Here is a 21,877-nt window from a genome sequence, read left to right on the forward strand (position 1 = left end):
CATGCCTGCAAATGATCAGTCTAACCTAAAATATTCTTCACCTTTCTTTGCCTAGTAATGTTGAGACCTTTAAGAACATTTTCAAACTTGCACAGCCTCACCAAACCTAGAGATTCAAAGTACCTTCAGTCCCAGTCACTCCACTGCAATTTAACTGGAAAAAAAACTATTAATTATAACTTAATAAATAGACCTTCTAGAGTTTAGCGCAGTTTCTGTTTTAGTTTAACAGAGCACAAACTCCCACTGGGCTCTGACAGGAGCATTTCTTGGGACTTCAAAGTGGAGAGCTATATTTTTCAACACTGATGTATATTAGTATAACATAAAGTTGGGTATACGTAGAGTCAGTAGGATTCCGAGGTCATTCTCTAAATCTGAGGCAGGGCCCAGGAATTTGCATTTTGAAAAAGCACCTCAAGTGATTCTGATATCCATTTTTAAAAGCACTGCCTTACCAAAAAAAAAAAAAAAAATGGCCTTACCAAATATTAATGTACCTAAATCTAGACTCACTGACATTCTATAGATTGTTCTATGGCTCTAAGAATGTTTGGGCAGTGCTTTTGGTTCAAAAAATATTTTTGTGGCCATTATCTCCAATTATCACCATCCATGATGCATCAAAACTTTGTTTGACAGTAAACATTAAAAAGTTTCGCTTTATATTAATATGTTTGGATAATGATAGTCTTTTTAAAAAGATTATTTAATGAATGACACATCACTTATAACAGGCCATCTACCTATGGCCTAAAAGGCTGACCAAGCAGATCTTAAATGGAGATGCAGGAGGTAAGAGCTTCCTTTACTGGGTAATGTCAGCGCTTATATAAAAGCTTGAATCAAGAAGAGAGTTCACGGATTCACACCTCAACCTATCCTGATCTCTGTGTGCATCTTGAGTGGATGCAGTTCCTCCCATAACTTTGTGTGTTTCAGCAGTTACCTCCATTCCTGTGTTTGCTCCTTCCCACTGTATTGTAAGGAATTGTGGGCTTCAGTAACAGGATAGAGATAAGGGTTGGGAGGGTAGCAGGGGGAAGCAAGAACCCAGGAGGAAAGTCCATGAGTAACCGTGCTGCTGTCAGCCATGGGGGTCCTGGGCTGAGGGACATCACAGCATATGATGTCCTCTGGAGGATACAGCAGGAACAAGCTCTCAGTTTGTTACAAATATCCCAACAATCAACTTCTCTTACATGAAAAGTGAAGTTCATTTTCTCTGACATGCATGTTTCAGGCTCATTTTCTTCCTTTGGTCCATACACAAATGAAGTTGGGTTTACAAACCTGAAAGAAACAAATTCAAATTTGATTTGTCTTACTTGATGGGGTATTATCAACAGTCTTTCTCTTTGGTCTGGATTATTGCATCTCTCTTAAATATGGCATTTAAGACTATATTCCCAACTACAGATGCCTCCTAAGCACCACTGAATATTTTTGGTTTCTTGGTAAGATAAGAATTTAGTGAAATGTAATGAAAGCAGAAAGCCATGTGCTCTTTCTCACTAATATCCTCTGTTTGTCTTCCCAGCACTGACCATTCCTTTTCTCTTAGTTCTCAAATGATTCACATCAATTTGACAATTAGGAGACAAATTCTTAGCTTTTCCCTACAATTCTATTATCTTCCTATAAATCAACCTATTTTACCTATTTTTGAGTTCTTTTTTTTTTAAGTTTCATTATTTGGGAGGTGGGGAGAGAGAGTGAGTGAGTGAATGAATGAATGAATGAATGAAACCCAAGCAGGTTCCTCACTATCAGTGCAAAGCCTGACATGGGGCTCAATCTCACAACTGTGGGATCATGACCTGAGCAGAAATCAAGAGTCAGACGCTAAACTGACTGAGCCACTCAGGCGCCCTGGAGTTCTTTCTATAATCCAATTCCTGCTGGCTATTTGTAATGAAACCCAAGGTAGGAGAACAGTTCAAACGTCAGTAAGTATGGTCATCTTTTTGGTTAAGAATACAAGGTTGTCATTCTTTTGCCTGTGATTAGACATATACATCAGTAGTGGCCTTTAAGAAGTATTTTTCTTGGGAATCCCAACTCTAGCAGTTGCCCTCATTTGTCAGCTAATGTGAAGTAATACACGTTAAAGACTGGTTACACAGAAATACTGAAATGCTATAGATTTAGGCAGTTTATACTCAAAGAACATTTCTTGCCCAAAATCATACGTAGAGGACACTCCTCATAAGAGGATCAAGAAAAGGAGGTGAGAGATGAGGCTTCAAAACCAGGAATATGCCATCAGCTCTTCTCTGCTCCCCACTGACTCACTAGATTCTCTCCTGAATGGCTTCCTCTTTCTTCTGCTTGTTTTATCTCGCAAACTTGATACTCTATATTTTCAGTTGCAGACACCATTTTTATTAAAAAAAAATTTTTAATGTTTATTTTTGAGAGAGACAGAGCATGAGCAAGGGAGGGGCAGAGAGGGAGACACAGAATCTGAAGCAAACTTCAGGCTCTGAGCTGTCAGCACAGAGCCCGATGTGGGGCTCGAACTCACAAGTCATGTTCATGACCTCAACCGAACTTGGACACTTAACCAACTGAGCTACCCAGTGCCCCATCATTTTTTCTTTATATAATTACATGCCATCTCTATGGGTGATTAAAAATGATTGGCGATGGTTTTATTTACAGCAACAAGAAAAGCTCATCAGTCCGTGTGTTTGGTACCTCCTATCTTCTAGTCCTTTAAAAATAATGGTTTTAAAGACTAATAGCCTGAGTCATTTCCAATAAAATCACAAAAGGTTTTCTCAATACCCCTTAAATCTTTCTCCATACATTTCCTTCTTGATCTGAGGAGGTCCACACAATCAGTCACTAACATTGCGGGGAACCAGTGAATGCTGGCTCCGAGGCCACAAGTGAGAAACTCCATAATTTATGGGTATGGAGAGTGGACAGGGAACACCTTGCAGCTGGCTCTCTCATAACTCAATCGTTTTGGCACAGAAGTAGATGTGGGCTCTGGAGAGTGGTGATTTGACCAAGCTTATGCTTCTCTGAACTTCACGCTTGCCATAGCCACTGAGCTTGATTCATTCCAATTGAATGCTGCCCCACACTGGGGCCCCTGGCCTGCACAGCATAAAACTGAAAGGTTGGGCATGACCTGCTAGAGGCTTATGGGACTTTTCCAATAATAAATCTCCAATTGGGTGCTAGTTTGAAGAAGTCTCAGTAATGATTATAGAGTGCATGAAAATAACGAACAGATAAGCAAGGGAATGCAACACTTAAGGTCTGGGCTAAGGGACAGAAACAGCATAGGATCTTTCCTTAAAAAAACTTAAATATATTTTAGACCAATAATGTAAGAAGAAACAGAATTTAAAATCTGCTTTCCGGGTTCCTGGGTGGCTCAGTCAGTTAAGCATCTGACTCTTGATTTCAGCTCAGGTCATGATCTCGTGGTTCGTAAGACAGAGCCCTGTGTCTGGCTCTGCACTGATGGCGTTAAGCCTGCTCATTCTCTCTTTCTCAAAAATAAACCAACATCTGAAAAATGAAAAAATAAAATCAGCTCTCAGCTTTATAGGAGGCCTTAGTATTTACTTACCCATGAACAGATAGCATGACTTCATACTTGAGAGGTATTGCTAAAGTCACTTTGTTACGCTTCAGATTGTCCATTTCTCCTTCATTTGCACTACAGAAGCAAACAGAAGACACCCTGTTAGAATCCATCAAGCATAAAAATCATCTTCAGAGAGAACTAATCACATACCATGTATACCTAATATACTTGGAGGCTTTGGGGAGTGGAGAAAAAAGCAGATGCAGTAGTAAGAAATGTTTATGACAGGGTTGGCAAAAATTTGCTCCCATTATTTACAGCGTTATTTGCTCCACAGACAGATTTTTTTTTTTTTCCTTAGATCACACAAGCAAAATTTTCTCCGCCAGACAATGGAACACAGCTCCAATGATTCTCCCTAACTCCCCCGCCCTACCGACACCCTAAAGTCAGGGGTCCATTTCCTTTAGCACAATTCTCTTTTTCACAATGAAACGTACCAGGTGGCATGCACTGTGATGTTGAGATCCTCTTCTGCTCTGCTGAGTGAGCTCCCATCCAGGAGAAAGCTAATATCTATCTGTAAAACGCAGAGAGGGACATGCCCATTTTTTTTAAATGTGGAAGTAGTATTTTTTATAATCTGAATTTTAATTTCCCTTAATGTTTATGGTCTGTGGAATGCAGATTTGAGACTAAGTTCTGGAAGCACAGATTACCCCTCTCTTAGGCGGTGGGCTATGGGGACGCTGTTGGGTTTGTGGCAATTTTAAAGCACCAGCGTTTCCACAAGTGACACTCAGAGACAAAGCCGCCTCTAAATGTAAAGACAGGCAGGTCCAGACTGACAAAATTAGAGATGCTTTAACAACTTGAGTGAGGACTCTTGCCAGTAACACCTTTTTGTATAGCAGAGGTAACATGCCTGGCAGATAGGACCACCTGGGGTGGAGAGGGGTGGGGGGAGTGTTGGAGAAGGGTGAGACAGGGTAGCAGAATCCTGATCCACACATTCACATGCCCATCTTGACACAAACATGTGCCCCCGCTTTTTTAAAATTTTTTTTTTTCAGTGAACATTGCCAAGAATATAAACACAATCTCAAAAATCTCAAGCCCAGTTGGTTGGAGTTTTATTTCATCATTTAGCTGCTTGCTCTAAGCAAATAAATAATAACGGTAAATTTTATATTTGCATGTGGCATAAACATGGAAGAAATAGAAAATATTTTATATTCATGTTAGTAAAACATGCTAAATGCTTACCCTTGATAGGTGATCTACATATATATATCCAACACTGCAGTCGAGTTTTACTAAGCCAGCACTGTCTGTTACTTCACAGTTTATTTGTTTCTCTTCCTAAAAGGAAAAATGAAACAACTGGCTTAGGTAAGAAGGAAACCCGAAGTTTATAACATATGTTAGAAAATGGTTTTTTAAAAGAAAATCATCCCTGAAGAATTTGCTCTCCTGGAAGACTTTTTTTTTCTGTTTACTTTGGGGATAAATAGAAATAAAAATAAAATTTATAAATATGTAAATAAAAATTTATAAATATGTGTGTACATGGATACACATATATTGGTATATTTTAATACTCATGTAAATTTTCCACAGAATACTTCCTGGACCTGTAGCTTTCATCCCTGTTTGTATTGTCTATTTAATTCAAGATCCAGTTCCTTGAAAAACCTTGAAGCAAGGAATTAAGGAAGTCCATATTTCATTGGCCCTCTTGTCTGAGATGTGAGAATGTGACAAAGTATATAATTGTAATAACGGTCATCACAATTAGATATATATAGTCAAATATTCAGAGAAATGTATATAAATATACACTGTTAGCTATATACTGTAGATGTATATACACTAGACATGTATATATACTATATGTACTATATATACCATATAACATATCACATACACTGAATATTTGACTTTTCTCTCATACTATTGCAAATAGGCTGCCGATGCTCTAGAGAAAAGGGTAACTTATTTCTGAGGAGTCAAAGACCTCTCTACATGTCCTTGGTTTGAAGAGATGGCCTCTGGATAAGAGAGGAATACATTTGCTAAGGGATAAGATAGGCGTCAAGAGAGAAAGTGACAGGCTTTTCCCTTTGAAATCAACCTTATTAATGCCTGGATGATGGATTTAAGTGTTGACGATTGAGGCATGGTAGTAAGAACAGGTCTCTAGGTGCTTCAAACTCTTGTAGGAAAAGAGAAATTGCCTGTGATCTGGTTGGCACCAAGATGTCAGAATTTGTGGAAGACTGCTGGTTGTACAGTATTTGTTGGAAGTTCTTTGGGAACAATACTGAGCATGTGAACTTAAAATGAAGAGCAGTAACTATGGGAGCCCAGCTTAGAGGACCAATATTGCCTGTGCACGGACCCCAGCCAAGAAGAGCAGGATCGTAGCACCAAATGAGCATGTCATCTGTGAGAAAAGCAATGGCACCCGAACAGCTTGCTTGGACAATTGGACAGTTGCGTCTCTCACACAGTAGCATTTGGAAGCAGGAAGCTAACTCTTTTGATCTCAGATCCCAAGGAACTTGTCATTTTGATCAGGAGCATGAACGAAGTGTCAAAAATCAACGGAAGCTTGAGTGATAAGTCTGCATCTACCCCAAATATTTAGGCATAACATTGATGAAATGGAGTATACCATTTACACTTTAAAAAACGAATGCGACTGTGGTTTTTGAAACTTACCAGATCTAAAATCTTAACGAAGTAAAGACCAGAGGGGAGTCTGATGTGCAGAGTCGTTTCGTACGCATCATCTCCAGCATTAAACAAGGACACGTTCAACATCAAGGTCTTCATACTTCCAACAGCAAGATAGGTCTTATTTTCATGTGGCCTGAAAATTGATGTTAATATTTAGTTCTTGTTTGGGAAATAAAAATCCCATCTCCTCGTTTATCCTGAACATACAATACTAATTTAGAAAAACACCATGGGGAGATGATCTCACGCAAGTAGATGCAAATTCATGCTCGAAAGAACTCAATTTCTCATGTTTCAGATAAATTCAGCCAACTATTACCCAGGAAGTTTGTTATTTTTAATTAGTTATAATTAAGCAAATCTGCTTTACATTTTCTGTTTCACTTCTTCTATACTTTAACAGATTTTTCTCATATTTCACAGTATTTTTTTTTCCAAAAGTGAAGATGTTTATTTCTTTTCTTTCTTTACCCTTGGAAAGACACTGAACTAGCTGTTGCCCAGACCGAAGGGGGAAATGGGGAGTAGTAGGAGAAAAGGAGAAGAGAGAGACTACCTCCACCAAAATAGAGGATGTTTTGGTGGAATGAGCACAGCCCATGAAAAGGACCGCTAGGCCCAGCAAGTGGGTGCCACTACAGTCTGTCGCACTACCTTCAATGTCTTAAGGCAGGCTGGCTACTTCTACCAATAACCAGACCAAGTTAAACACAGAACTGCAGCCATGCTTCATCGTCCCATGAACTGGAAAGAGAAGGTTGCTGTGAATCTAGACATAGGTGTGAGTGAGTTCAAGTTCTGGCTCTGGCCTAATTCTTTTGGGTTGTAGGAGGTCATTTAGCATTTTTAAGCCTCAGTCACCATCTGTAATAGTAATAATTACTACTCGGAAGGTTTGGCTCATGCACAGTCCACGAAATCCACAGAAAAATACCTTGATATATAAAAAACCTGAGGCTTAAGGAACTGATTCAAAGTATCACAGCAGGAATGTTCTAAAGTCTCAAGGTAAATGTCTGCACAGCCCAGTCTCTCTACCAATTAGAGAATTAGAAGAGTCAAAGAAAACTTGTACACAATGATTCTATAATCTCTCCTTAAAGACAGACATTCTTAGATATTAATTTTTAACCAGTGAAGGATGTGACCCAAGGCAAAGCATCAGGTGAAGGTAATCCTAACAATTAGAAAGGTAAATATTCACCTAGTACGAGAGAAAGTTTCCCCATGTTTACATTGTATCATTCTAATCAACATCTGTATAGAAGATTAGTGTTTGGATAAACTAAACATATAGTCTGCATTTAATAGTTATTGCTGAATTGATTTCAAACAAACGGTATCTGGGAACAGAGTTTAAGGACAGGTTTCAAAATTTATTCTGTGAAGACACATGAATGATCAACTGTAATTGAAAGCTCCTATATAATCATGATATTCATTATTCCAGATACAAAAATAAATTCCCACCCTTATAGAGCATATATAGTAAAGGACAGATGTATAAACAAAATTTAAACAAATATTATAAATACATGGAAGGGAGTTGTGAATAAGCAGCTCTGGGAAACCAAGGCAGGAACCACTTTTGCCTGAGGGTAGCAAAGGCATGTTGCTTCTTTTTTTTTCTGCCATTCTGATTATTTAGAGTTAATTTTGGGAGTACTTTTTTTTTTTTTTTTAATATAAAGGTATGAAAACTTCATGACTGAACATGACTTAATGTGGATTATACCCTTAACTGATTTCTCAAGTCCTCCTTATCCAATCCAGTTTTCACACTGCCAGGGAGGGTCACTTTACAGAAAGCAAACTGAGAAACTTAACAGAAACCCATGGGGGAGGGGAAGGAAAAAAAAAAGGAGGTTAGAGTGGGAGAGAGCAAAAGTATAAGAGACTCTTAAAAACTGAGAACTGAGGGTTGATGGGGGGTGGGGGGGGAGGGGAGGGTGGGTGATGGGTATTGAGGAGGGCACCTTTTGGGATGAGCACTGGGTGTTGTATGGAAACCAATTTGACAATAAACTTCATATATTGAAAAAAAAAAAAAAAAAGCAAACTTGATAACGTCATAGGCCCACTTAATGTCCTTCAGCGCCTTCAAGACAGAGTGCTAACTTACTAGCACAGCACATGAGGCCTCACTACTCTGCACAACTCATTCCTTTGCTTGAGCCATACTTAACTGCAAACAGGTATCCAAACACCTGCATTCTGTACCTTCTGTGAAGCTCTCTCTCTGCCTTTAACACCTTCCCTCTTCACATCTCTGGGTGATTTGGTCATGTTCAAGACTCAGTGCAGTGTCAGTGTTACTAGTTCTCAGAAGTTTTTCCCGTGGATTCTCAGTGCTAACCCCTATCACTCAGCACTGCATTCTCTCTAACAGAAGCAGCTTCTCCCTCTCCCAAAGCACACTGGGCACCCCTATAAGGAAGTATTTTCGCATGGTTTGGCTTTTGTCATCACTAGAATAAGTTCTCCTAAACAGAAGATGCTAAATCATGATTACCACTGTTTTCTCAGAGCCTGCAAACATAACTAGTGTTCAAAAAATATATGTGGTATACAACTGTATCAAACATTTAAAAAGGACTGGGTAACACTAAAGAAAAGAGTGGAGAAAATGCTGGATACATGTTTGTAAAAAGTTCATTAACTCATCATGATAAATTCTACCAAGTTACAGTCATGGTTCTGTGTTCTGTGAATTCTAAGTGTTTCATTAAGTAAACATCTACTACATTCACATGATCTGTACCCCATCACACAACTGACATTGTAGTGGCAATACAATTGTTGAATTGACCAATACATTAATGGCAAGATCAATACTGGAAAGAGTATGATTTTTGAGAATTATTTTTATGAACCTTGGAATGGGCCAATTTTAGACACTTCTCCGTACTCTTTAACTTCAAATGGTATAGCTCTAAGAAGTTAGACAGTTCACTTATACCTAAAAATTCTTCCCCTCTCATCCTGATTTTTTCATTTTACACTTACTTATCACGATAGTACAAAGAGAAAAATATGCATATCCTAAGAGCACAGCTCAGTAATTTTTATAAACTGAATGCACTGAAGAAAGGAGCACCCACATCAAGAAGACCTATTAACGGCAGAAGAAATAGGATATTCTGCCCCCTCCCTTCCAGTTATTGTCCCCACCCATCATCTTCCTTTTATTAGTATCGACTGGCTTTGCCCAGTTTTTTATTTCATGTAAGTGAAATCACAGAGAATTTTTAAGTATCAGGCTTTCTGTACTTAAAATTTTGCTTGTAACATTAATTTCTATTGATGCATGGAGTTCTAAATTGTTTATGCTCACTGGTGTATACATTGCAGTTTGTAAATATACCACATTTTATTTATCCATTCAATTATCATTGGGAATTTGGGCAGTCCTAGTCTGGAGCTATTACAGTCTTCTGGTGAACATATAAATATAATTCTTTTGGGTTAGTCTGTCTCTGAGCAGACCGCTATAGTTTGTTAATCCAGGATTAACTCTTGAAAATCTCCAAATCTGGTTAAGTTTGGCAGCCATCTTAAATTATACCAAAAAACTATATTTAATAAAATATAGGGAACTATAGTGTATCAATAAATAAAAAAATGTACCACAGAACTATCATGTAAAAAGCCAACATCCCATAGAGTACGGTTTCAAAAACTGCCTACAGGCCAAATTTGGGCCCGTCTGGTTCTGTAATAAAGGTTTACTGAAATACAGCCATCCTCCTTCATCTGTGGCCACTTCTGCACTATGATGGCAGAGGTGAGTAGCTGAGACAGACCTTTGTCCCACAGGGCCTAAAGTATTTACTATCTGTCCCTTCACGGAAAAAGTTTGCTGGCTGTACCACAGACCAACCTGACTGAGAAATACCACTAGTTTCAAAATAAGCATACAACATAATAGGACTATATTTAAAATCTGTATTATTCTGGCAATAACAAAGGCTTTGTTATTTCGGATGGCATCAGATGCAGCATCAGAGAAAACAATGCCCCAGACCTCATAATTCCTTGGTTGGTTCGGGAGACATTGAGGAGAAGGGAATGAGGAACATGTTCATACGTAGCATCTCTAGTTTCTAACCCCTGGGTTTGAGAAGTTGGAGCTTTTCTGCAAGGATGTGTATCAACTAAACAAAACAGTCACTCTAAACCATGGCTACCATTTCAGGTGGGAGAATGCCACTCTGTGGCAGCAGGCTCCATTTTTCCCACCATCTTAGGGAATGCCTGTGACTGATCACTCTTATGGCGTAAACCTTTACGTTACGTAAGTACACGTCTGCTTGGTGGAGCTGTTAGAGGGCAGAGAGGGAAGGTGGGAGAACATGGCTGTCCTACATTACCCCCCACTGCTCTACAGTCCCGTCACAACTACAGGAGCCTAGGAGGTTCTAAAAGTAAACTTCAGCTTGACATTAAAGTTTAATTAAGACTTGTAGAAGAGCTGCCTAGAAATAGACATTTATAAAATATTCTGGCTTGTACCCAAAGCATTAGTCACTGAACACCTTTGGGAAAGAAGTTGGCACTTAGACAAGCAACAGAAGGTGAAAGTACTGCATAAGCAGCTAGGTTCCAAGACAACAGCAAATTAAAGAGAAACACAATGTTCCCATTTCAGCGGCTATACTCCTGGTTTATTTTCCATTTTTAAGCTATTTTGCCACATTACCATAATTACAATTCTACTCTTTTTTTTTAATATACATCTTACTGTATCTTGATTCATTAACAAGGTGCCGTCAGAGAGATACCCACCAGCTTTTTATGTGAGACATAATAAAGGACCAGGTGCACATCTGGAAGTGCGACAAGGCTGAACCAGAGCTTTCCCCGGGAATCGTAGCTCATTCTTCATTAAAACATGCATAATGCACACTTGAAATTTACAAAGCAGCCGAGAACCCACATAATTTAAACAAATCAAGGTACTGTGTACATACAGAATCATAACTTAATAAGTGAAAGAGGAAAGATAGAAAAATGATGTATTTCAGCACGAGGCTCTGTTTTCCCTGAGTATTATTTTATTTTATGAGAAATCCTCCTCAAGTCTTAGTATAATGAATGCAGTTTGCCTTGATAGAATGAATTAATGCTTCATAGCTAACGTGTTTTTAATCAAGATGTTAGAACAAAATCTAATTGTAAACTGATAATGTACTTGTGTCAAGGTACAGGACTCATTTATTTTTGACAAAAACCTAGCCTGCAGCAAGTGGCCTATAGGTCCATGTGACAAATCATCCTCTTTTTTTCTTTACTACTGACTTCAGGAAAAAAGAAAATACTGGAAAATTCTCATCAACCACAATATATCAGTTAACTGACATTTAAGAAGATTGCATTTGAATAGGAGCAAACTCATTGATGTCCCAAGAGGTACAGCCTAAGAACACAGATTGGAAGATACAGTTAGTAATTAGCATGTTTTCATGTATAAAGCAGGTAATTCATCTTTCTAAAACTCTGAGATCAGTGAAGCATATATTCCTACCATCTCCTTTTTAAAAACAGACAATTTTGTTAGACTTGCTCTTTCGGGGACAAACAGCATAGTGGCAGATGCTGTGCATTGCCCACTGTCCACCCAACAGTAATTTTCCTTCTTAGCTGCTAGAAGAACCCCAGATTATTCAGGCAGAAGGCTGTATTCCATTGAAATTGCAGAAGAGAAGCCCCTAGTTTAGCTTCAGGGAATGAATTATGATTGATCTAGGATGGTCATGATGATTCCATTCTCCTTCCACCAGGACAGATGCAGGGATGAGCATGTGACAAGGTCTCAATCAGAAGAAGAAATCTGTAAAGATGCTTCCCTTCCTAGAAAGGCAGCCTCAAGTGGACCCAGAATTTTACTCTTGCCCCTTTTCTCTTGTTGGGAATCTAGGTGCTGCTACGGCCATGGGGTGACCGTGAGGGAAAAGCCGAGAGAACTAGAAAGATAACCATGCATGTCCCCATTTTGCTAGCTGCCCATTTAATCTGCAGCCACTTTCTGCTTTATTTATTTTTAATATTTATTTATTTTGGGGAGAGAGACAAAGCATGAGCAGGGGAGGGGCAGAAAGAGGGGGACACAGAATCTGAAGCAGGCTCCAGGCTCTGAGCTGGCAGCACAGAGCCCGACGCGGGGCTCGAACTCACAAACCGCGAGATCATGACCTGAGCTGAAGTCGGATGCTTCACCGACTGAGCCACCCAGGCGCCCCACCACCTTCTGCTTCTTATGCAAAACAATTAAGTGCCTTCCTTGTTTAAGTCACTATTCATCAAGTATCCTTACTTGCAGTGAAAAGCATTCCTAACTGATATGAATGCACTTGCTCAGGAAAAGCTACACCACTTGCCTGGGACACATAACTGAGGTAGACAAGGGAAGCAGTGTCATTTGTATCAGTAATCTATATGAAAGGCTGGATTTGAAACAGCCTATGTGATGGCTAATACCTGCTATTAGATTTGTGATCTTGATAAAACCATCCTTGTTGATCATTTTGCAGTGCAAGCCCATTTGATTGGAGTTTATTGTCCTGAGAATTTAGACATTCGGGGGAAGCCTCCACTTAATGAAGACATGAGACAGAGTGTGCCTGTGTGCTATATAGTTTGCTCTAGGCAGTCTGCTACCACAGTCCTCACAACTCATGTTCTTTACTGAGGAAATAAATGCATTTAGCTAAAGCAGGTTTCTAGCTCTGAGGCACATGAACACCGTTAGTATCAGTGGAGTTATATTCAGGGGAACGTATAGAATGAGTGGTCACGTGTGCTTACTATTACCAACAAGGGAGAGGGGACTTTTAGGTGAGAGAGGCATATTTCTGTCTGATAGCATAGAATTTGTTATAATGCAAAGCAATTTTCAGAACCCTTCACTGTGGGCCTAAAAGTTAATTAAGAGTTTTCATTTGAAAATTTCTCAAGTTATCATTTACCTAACAGAAACAGCCTGTAACTTTCCTAGTTGGTACAAAAGATGTGGGACTTATACCTTACACTGGCATCCTTGCCACCTCAAACCTCGTGAAACTAACAACTTCTGACCCAATCAGCGGCTTTCTTGGGACATAAAGAGACATTAAACTTTGGGCAAATAACCAGTACATACGTGGAGAATGTTTAGGATTCTTTGGCACTATTTCATTTTATCACCAAACTAAAACTTTTTTTTTTAATTAAAAAAATTTTTTTATGTTTTTTTTATCATTTGAGAGAGAGAGAGAGAAAGCATGTGCAGGTGACCCAGAGAGGGTCAGAGGGAGGAGAGACTCCCAAGCAGGCTCCTTGCTGTGAGTATGGAGCCTGAGGCAGGGCGGGATCTCACAAACTGTGAGATTATGACCTGAGCCGAAATCAAGAGTCCGAAGCTTAACTGACTGAGCCAACCAGATGCCCTAACTTTATTATTATTATTTTTTAATCAAAGCCTGTACGTATGCCAACAGCAGTGTTATCAACAATAACTGTTAGGAACCTTTATGTATTCCAGGCTTTGTGCTATGCCCTCGGTTTGTATCACTGCATTTTATCTTAAAACAACCTTGTAGAGTAGGTATGATTTTACTTTCTTATCAATGAGGAAAGAGGTTTACAGAACTGATAAGGCTTCTCTAAAAAGGTCATTCAGCTAGTAAATGGTAGATCCACTTGAACCAGGTTAGTTTGACTCCGAACCTGAAACTCAACTACAACATCGCTGCCCACATTTTAGTTTGATAAGAAACACTCGTAGCCCTATGACTACTGAACATGTCTGGCCTGGCACCCATAGATTCCTATTTGGATGGTGTGTGGCCTGGAAAACTCCATTTCTCATAAGCATTACAGGTGATTCTCATAAAGGTGACTCAAAGGCCACACCTTCAGAAACACTGCCTTATGCTTCCCTGGCTGCCGTTTAAAATCACAATAAACTTGATAGATTTCAAGAAAAATGATCACTTCAAATTAAAAATGTAAAGTAGGTAATATAATTTATTGTGAGAGAATATCTTAATTCAATAAGATGTACTTTCATTCTTCAGGAAAGAAGCATCCATGGTGATATTTTCACATAAACTTCAACGCCCCATTTTTTCATCGGCCAGAGTGGTTGCAGAGAAAGGTGACAAAAGGGACAATGGGAGTGTCTGATTTATGAAAATGAAAACATGACTTATTTATAGCTTAGATAAGCTTTCCCCCACACAGCTCTTCTTATCAAAGGCCGGTGACAGCAAAAACACTAAGAAAACTAAGCGTTTGACAAAGAAAATAAATACATGAATGGGAAGGTTGTAAATTATTCATCTAATAACTCAACAAAGGCACCACATTACATGCTGGGGTACAAAGTAGTTAGTAGTCATTGTTTTTGGGCTCTTTGAACAGCTAATCTGGATAATTTAAGTATAAAGTCCAATTATAAATCAAATAGGTTAGGCCTTCTTGGCCCTCAACTGTGGATGCTCAAGGCTATACTGGCATTGACTAAGTGAAAAGAATTAATTTATTCTCTGCCATATGTGATCCCACCCCAGCAGGGTACTCAACACTGTTTGTCAACCTTTTTACTCATTCCTATCCCATTTATCCTAACAGCTCGTTTGAATCTTTTCCCATTCCCTTCTAGTTCTCAAGTCTTTTCTCAAAGCCTTCGCTTTCCATACATAAACTCCCTTTATATCCTGGCCATCCATGAATTCTTTGCATTTCCCTTCCTTCTGCACAGAGCTTTCTTAGTCTATTGTCAAGCACCTTTTCACAATTTCTTAGCTCAGGGTAAGGAGAATCTTAACTTCTCTCTAAGGCAAACTCCTGCATCTGAGTCTGACCGCATTACATACTGTTTCCTTAGGCCCTTGCTCTGTTCTCAGCAAACATCCATTAGTCACCTGTAGCATTCCAGGCACTGTGTTAGACACTGGGAGCACTGGGATGAAAAGCCAGAAACCTGCCTTGATGCAGCTCACAGGATAGCATGGAGACAGACAGTAATGGTGGTGAGCCTAAGTGCAGTGGGACCAGGGTCATAGGAGGACTTGGGTTCGGGTAGCTGGAGACAAAGGGGGCTTTACCTAGAAAAGAGCTGAGATTTATAAGGTAAATAAGAATTAATCAGGTAGGTAAGTGGGAGAAACAAAAAGATACAGAGGCTCAGGGAAGCATGCAGGGCCAAGCAACTCTGAAGTATCCTGCCATCAATGGAAAAAAGTCCTGCAGCATTGCTAACAACATTAGGGAGTTTATGTCAGAAAGCTCACACTCTGGAATCACCCCAGGTAGAGGAACTAGAATACAAAACCAGAGGCCCAAAGGCCAAAAAGTGGGAAAGCCTGGTGATCCAGGGAGGATATTGAGCACCTGGTTTGGAACAATAGTGGTAGAGATAGAAAAGTAGGACAGATTAACAAATACACCTTTAGGTGGTAGTATCACAGAACTAAGTAATTTATTGTGTTTCAGGGATAAAAGAGAAGAATGCAGGCTGAGCTCCAGGTTGTTGGCCTTGGTAACTATCTGTGTGTCATTGGTAGACAGTGACTGGGTCCCCAACACGACCTGTCTTAGTGGACAGTTGCCAGTGTAGGTGTGGAACTCTGAGATACTGAGCAACAGCAGTGTAGACAGGCCAGGGGAGGTCACAGCTGTGGGCAAGATTACCCAGGGAAAATATGGGAGTGTGAGAAAGGGGTGAGAGAGAATGGTCCAGGAACCCAGGAGAGCCAAAAGCATGGATCCTCCAAAAACAACTGAGAAAAAGCTAGAGAAGTAGGAGCAGAAGGCGAGTTCTATGGCAACATGGAACTTAACGCGAAAGATGTGCAAAAGGTGAAGTGAGCGGCTGTCAGATGTTTCAGAGGAGAGTTCAGGTCGAGTCTGAAAAGTGCCCCCTGGTTTTAAGGACATTTCTCTCTTGGATTTAGTCTTTCCTCTGCTTTCGACCCTCACGTGTGTTCATGTTTTTCCATGATTAAATAACAGATTTCATCACTACATAAAAATTCTTCAGTTGAAACTACTCGTCCCCAGTATATTATTTTTCCCTTAAGACCTGACTGCCTACTACTGCAATGAAATTCCCATCTCACAATTTGCCAGGGACAGCCTTTTCTCACCCGCCAGTCCCGTTCTAAATGCCAATTCCCATGACCTTTCCTCAGGCATTGTGGTATCTGATCTCTCTACAAAATTTTACAGTATTAAATCCCTCTTTCTATATTCTCCATTGGCTATTTCACGATGGGTTTGGTTCTCTTCTTAGTTCTCCAAAGATACCTCTTCAGTTTCCCCCCAGGGACTTGCTATTCTTGTTAAGATCTTTAAATAAAATCGACTCCTCCCCAACTTGATCCTTAGTTCTTTTCTCTGAAATTCCCATCTCCATGCATCTCCCCACCCCCGAGCCCTGCACGCTCACAAACTGCTAATGGGAGAAGACTTCCAAATACAATCCTGAACTAGATTTTCAAGCAGAAAGCTGCATACATGGAAATCGCACCAGATTCAACATGCCCCAATTAAACTTGTTTCCTTTCTATCCCTACCTCCACAAAATCGTTTACCGTTTTCCTGTCCTGCCACTGATTCCTCTTTCACTTCCTGTACACAGTGAGCCTTCAACCTAAGTTTAGATTCTCTCTCTCTGGTCCTCATTTCTCCTATCTTCCCTCTAGTACACAGAGCAATTTCCAAATAAGGTATTTAGACAGGATACAAAATTGCAGTGGCTTATTTCCCATGATAAAATAGTAAAAGCAAGCAACCTTTATCTAATTTTCGCTATGTCTTGTGTAGGCATTATTCTTGGCATGATACGTGTATTTTCTTTTTACTGTCCCCCCATCCATGAATTTAGAGAAGCAAAGTGGTTTATTCCCTTTCAAATGTGTCATATATACATTTAGGTATTTCTTTTGTTTTGTACATCAGTCTGACTTATGTAACCAGTTTGTGGATGATTAAAAAAAAACTAATCCTTACGTTAGTGGATGTTAGCCCGTTTTGCCACCTAAACTCTATTAACAGGCACTTACAATGTCTAAAACATAACTACAATAATGATAACCCAAGGCACAATTAAATCCTGAAATATCTCCTGAGTGGTCAGTAAAAGATTAAAACCTTGGTGCTCACATATTCTCATTCTTTCAAAAAGTGGTTAGCTCTGAGTATATATGTTCAGGGAGGGATATACAGACCTCTTCATCTCTCTCAGCAGAATGTTGTTCAATTCATTGAATGCCTCTAATCCCCAAGGATTAGTCTCGTCAGAACAGACAAGCACACACCCGTTACCCATCTCAGTGAGGAACAGGAAACTACACTTACTTAAAAAATCCAATTCTCCCAGAAACCTGTAAGTCAGCAGAGCAATTTTGGTGGGCACAAAATCTTGCAAAATTTATCTGGAAGTAAAACAGAACAGTATTTTTTATGTTAGTTTAATAAGGAGGTATACTTCTATGCTTTTTTTTTTTTTTAGAAAGAAATTGCCATCTGTGGTACACGAGAAAAGTGAAATAAAATTGATGAACACCTCATTTTGTCCCTTTTGGAGTTTGATTTGAGAATTAGTCACAGTTCCAATGACAAGTAACTGCAGGACTAAAAGGTACCAAGTTCTTCCAACACGTTAACATAAAGCCTAGATGTGTTAAATTGAAAGATTATTGTTTCTTCTACAATTGCTATAAAAAAAATGAGTTTAAGCAGACTGAGGTAGTACCCTAGGTAGGTATTTAAAGCCTGTGCTGCCAGGGTGTCCTTCGCCGAATTCCTCTCAATTTGCTGGTGCTACTGTGCGATCCCACTTACGACTAAGAAGCATGGCATGCACTTTTCACAGGTGATGGGAGGTGAGCCTCCATTTAGTGAAAACAGCAAAATGTAGAAAGTTAGAAATTTTACTGGAGGACACCTGGAGCTAAATTAAATGATAGTCTATCCTAAGGGTTCCAGAACTTATTTAACTCGGAACATTTTAATAGGACCCAGAGATACTAAGAGGTACGTGGGAAGACCTGAGGTCTAAGATAGAGGAAAAAGTGGAGAGAGGTAAAAAGGAAGCTAAGAGGAACAGGTAAAAAGGGAAAGATGCTGAGAGAAATCCACAAAGTCAGAGAAGGAGCTAGGTTCATTAAATGGGAAATGACTAGCATGTTGTCAGATAGGGTGTCAGACCACAGACTACTTCAACCTGGGGAAGCAGAAGGGAAGTGTAAATCTCTCTCTAAATGATGAGGTAAATGTGATATTTTTCCTGCCACTTTTACTTGTAAAGTAGGTTGTTCTAAAAATCAAAATGCAGGTTATTCTAATTTCTCTTTAACATTTATTTACTTTTGAGAGAGTGAGACAGAGCATGAGTAGAGTAGGGGCAGAGAGAGGCGGGGACACAGAATCTAAAGCTCTGAGCTGTCAGCACAGAGCAGGATGCGGGGCTCGAACCCACGGACCGCAAGACTATGACCTGAGCCGAAGGTGGATGCTTAACCAACTGAGCCACCCAGGCACCCCCGAAAATGCAGATTATTCTAACATAACTATAAATTGCTAAGGTTTTGGCTTGTGTACTTACAATATTGAATTTTTCATTATTAAACATATTTAAAAATAGTTGATATTGACAACTGAAGTTCAAAAGAAGAGTGAAAACACTGATTTCCACAATTATATTCATAAGAGTATCAAGAAAACTTGCTCTTAAGTTATGTTCATTTGATCTAGTATTCTAGAGAGCAATGATTGTAATCTTAAATATCTTCAGGTGACTTAAGGGCAATTACTCTAAACAGGATATGAACTAGCCCTTTAAATGTCAAAACATAAGAGACTCTTAAAAATTGAGAACTGAGGGTTGATGGGGGGTGGGAGAGAGGGGAAAGTGGGTGATGGGCATTGGGGAGGGCACCTGTTGGGATGAGCACACTGGGTGTTGTATGGAAACCAATTTGGCAATAAATTTCATATTTAAAAAAATAATAAATGTCACTTCTGCCTTTTACATTGTGTGCCATTAGCAAATGCTTTAAAACATGCCTCCAAACATCCTGTTGATGACACTGTTGGACAGTAAAGGTCCGAACAACTGGACTCCTGGGAGTAAACAATCTGCCAGTGAAATGGAGCTATTAGGGGATACACTAGAAAAAGCAGCCCACTGGTTAGAATGCAGGATCCATCTCAAAACGCAATGGGTCCTGGGATGTGGCTAAAAACCCTATAGCTGAATATGAAAAAGAAATTCCGTATGTATGTAAATGAGGAAAAGCCAGCAAAGGAACTTGACTAACAAGATATGAGTGTATCTGTGTGTAGGGTGACTGAGAGGAAGACAAAACAAGAGAGAAGGGGACAGAAAATGAAACAGAGGAGGATAAAGCTCATGAGTGTGACTCACTGTCATTGGGAGTGCTGCCTAGCAATATACTTTCCTCATGGGCCAGGTATCAAGGAGGGAAAATTAACATCTCATGTATATGGGAAGCCATTTCTTGAACTAAATGCATATGGAAACACACTCAGAGCTCAATATCCTAAAGGGAATATAAAAAGTAAAGAAAAGTGGAAAATAAGGCCCAGCATAAATCTCTTTGTATATTAAGAAAATTGATTTAAAAAATTTTAAACAAACTGAGGGTTGGTGGGGGGTAGGAGGGAGGGGAGGGTGGGTGACGGGTATTGAAGAGGGCACCTTTTGGGATGACCACGGGGTGTTGTATGGAAACCAATTTGACAATAAATTTCATATATTGAAAAAAAAAAAAAGGAAAAAAATGAGTAAAATGTTTAATGAGATATTAAAAAAATTAAAAAAAAATAAAAAATTTTAAAGAATTCAGAAAGAGAATTCATTTCCCCAGAGTTATGCAACATTTCAAAAACTGAGTTATATGCACATAATGTTTGGAACAAAGGAAAATATTCTTACCGTTTTTTCAATTCTGTCTTTTTCTTTCTTTTGCTGAAGAATTGGTTGAAGTGGGGGGAATTCCTCTGTACTTCGTTTACTGATGACGTGATGCCCAAGGTGGTAAGCAGCTTCAATCTGAATTGGGGTGAGGATGTCCCGCACATCTTTCTAAGGGAATATAAAACCATCAGTTAGAGATCAGAATAAGCATGTGAATCAAAAAACATAAAGCTCCTCTTTTCCTGTATTAAGGCCAAACATAGGAAAGGTAAACAAACTATTTACCCTTTCATCTAAATTGTTAAAATACATTGAATGTGGGTTTTTTTCCACATTCCATAAGCATTTATGTTTATTGGAAAAAAACACAAAAAGTGTAAAAATAGAAAAAAACCTATCCATCCTGTAATAGTTACATAGTTTTACATTTGGACATACTTTTGTGATATTTTCTTGGCATACTTGTCTTCACCTGACATTATATCATAAGCTTTTTCCATTACAAATTCTTTGTAAATCATTTCAAAGAACTAATCAACATTTTAGTCTATTTAACATTTCTGTGTAGCAGACCTGTAGAAATAAGAGATCTCTTACAATTTATTCAAGTTTTCTTTTTATATCTCTCAGTAACGTTTTAATTCAATGTGATTCATTTGATTTTACATTTATTATTAAATATATCATTTTCTTTGCTATTCTTTGTGGAGCTTTTCCAATTATATTTCTAAATAGATTATAAATGGTATGTAGGAAAGTTATTTCCTGTATTTTCAGTTAGGCATCCAACTTCAGCTCAGGTCACGGTCTCACAGTTTGTGAGTTTGAGTCCCGTGTTGAGCTGTCAGCACAGAGCCTAGAGCCTGCTTCAGATTCTGTGTCACCCTCTCTCTCTTCCCTTCTTCCACTCATGCTCTATCTCTCTAAGATAAATAAACATTAAAAAGTTTTTAAATTTTTTTATATGATTATTCACTAGCCTCCTCATTAAAAAAGAATATACTACAGAGGGAGTAGTCAGGATGGCATTGTAGTAGAGGGACCCTGGGCTAGTCTTGTCCCTTGAACACAGCTAGAGCAATATCAAATCATTTTGAACACCTAGGAAATCGATCTAGGGATTAAGAGAACAATCTTCATAATTTGAGGTATGACGTGCAGAGACATGAGGTGGGGGAAAGAAAAGCTATAGTGCTATGTAGGGTAGGGAACCCTTTCTGCACAGGGGAGAGAGGGAGAGAGGGAGAGAGAGAGAGGGAGAGAGGGAGGGAGAGAGAGAGAGAGAGAGAGAGAGAGAGAGAGAGAGAGAGCGCGAGCGCAGGAGCAAGAGAGTGTGAGCATCCCATTTGGTTTAGGCAAAAAAAAGCATTCCCCTAAAACCAATGACTGGGGAATTGGGAGGAATGGACTATCACAAGTTTTTGCCAACATTAGAGCTCAAATTCTGAGGTTCTGGAAGTTCGTGCCATTCACCGGAGTTGATCTAGGAGGGTGTAGGTGCTCCTGGGGAGAAGGAGGGTAGAGGCCCCTGAGAGTGGACAGAGTGGTATGGGGATCCCCTGGGTCACTCTGGGAGACAACATTCTGCTTCCTGGAGTGCATTTGGAAGGATATATTTCCTAAGGACAAAAGACCTGGGTGGCACCTTTGAGTAGCCATTCAAC

General features: G+C 39.3%; 2 protein-coding genes across 2 annotated transcripts in view; one reads left to right on the forward strand and one right to left on the reverse strand.

Moving 5' to 3' along the window:
- Window positions 1–17,994, forward strand: part of CERKL (ceramide kinase like) — a 131,814-nt gene extending 113,820 nt beyond the window's left edge. The window contains exon 12 of the mRNA XM_053907223.1: window positions 17,784–17,994. Coding sequence (XP_053763198.1) covers window positions 17,784–17,819 — 36 coding nt within the window. The 3' untranslated portion in view covers window positions 17,820–17,994. The remainder of the gene's footprint in view (window positions 1–17,783) is intronic.
- Window positions 1–21,877, reverse strand: part of ITGA4 (integrin subunit alpha 4) — a 92,758-nt gene that overhangs the window by 9,594 nt on the left and 61,287 nt on the right. Inside the window, exons 16-22 of the mRNA XM_019461119.2 lie at window positions 20,232–20,381; window positions 17,630–17,706; window positions 6,272–6,422; window positions 4,814–4,909; window positions 4,048–4,127; window positions 3,590–3,679; window positions 1,203–1,293 (exon numbers count right to left, since the gene is read on the reverse strand). Of these exons, the coding sequence (XP_019316664.1) occupies window positions 1,203–1,293; window positions 3,590–3,679; window positions 4,048–4,127; window positions 4,814–4,909; window positions 6,272–6,422; window positions 17,630–17,706; window positions 20,232–20,381 (735 nt within the window). The remainder of the gene's footprint in view (window positions 1–1,202; window positions 1,294–3,589; window positions 3,680–4,047; window positions 4,128–4,813; window positions 4,910–6,271; window positions 6,423–17,629; window positions 17,707–20,231; window positions 20,382–21,877) is intronic.

Source organism: Panthera pardus, unplaced genomic scaffold, assembly GCF_024362965.1.
Source record: "Panthera pardus isolate Hobbes unplaced genomic scaffold, ASM2436296v1 HiC_scaffold_10, whole genome shotgun sequence".
NCBI lineage: Eukaryota > Metazoa > Chordata > Mammalia > Carnivora > Felidae > Panthera > Panthera pardus.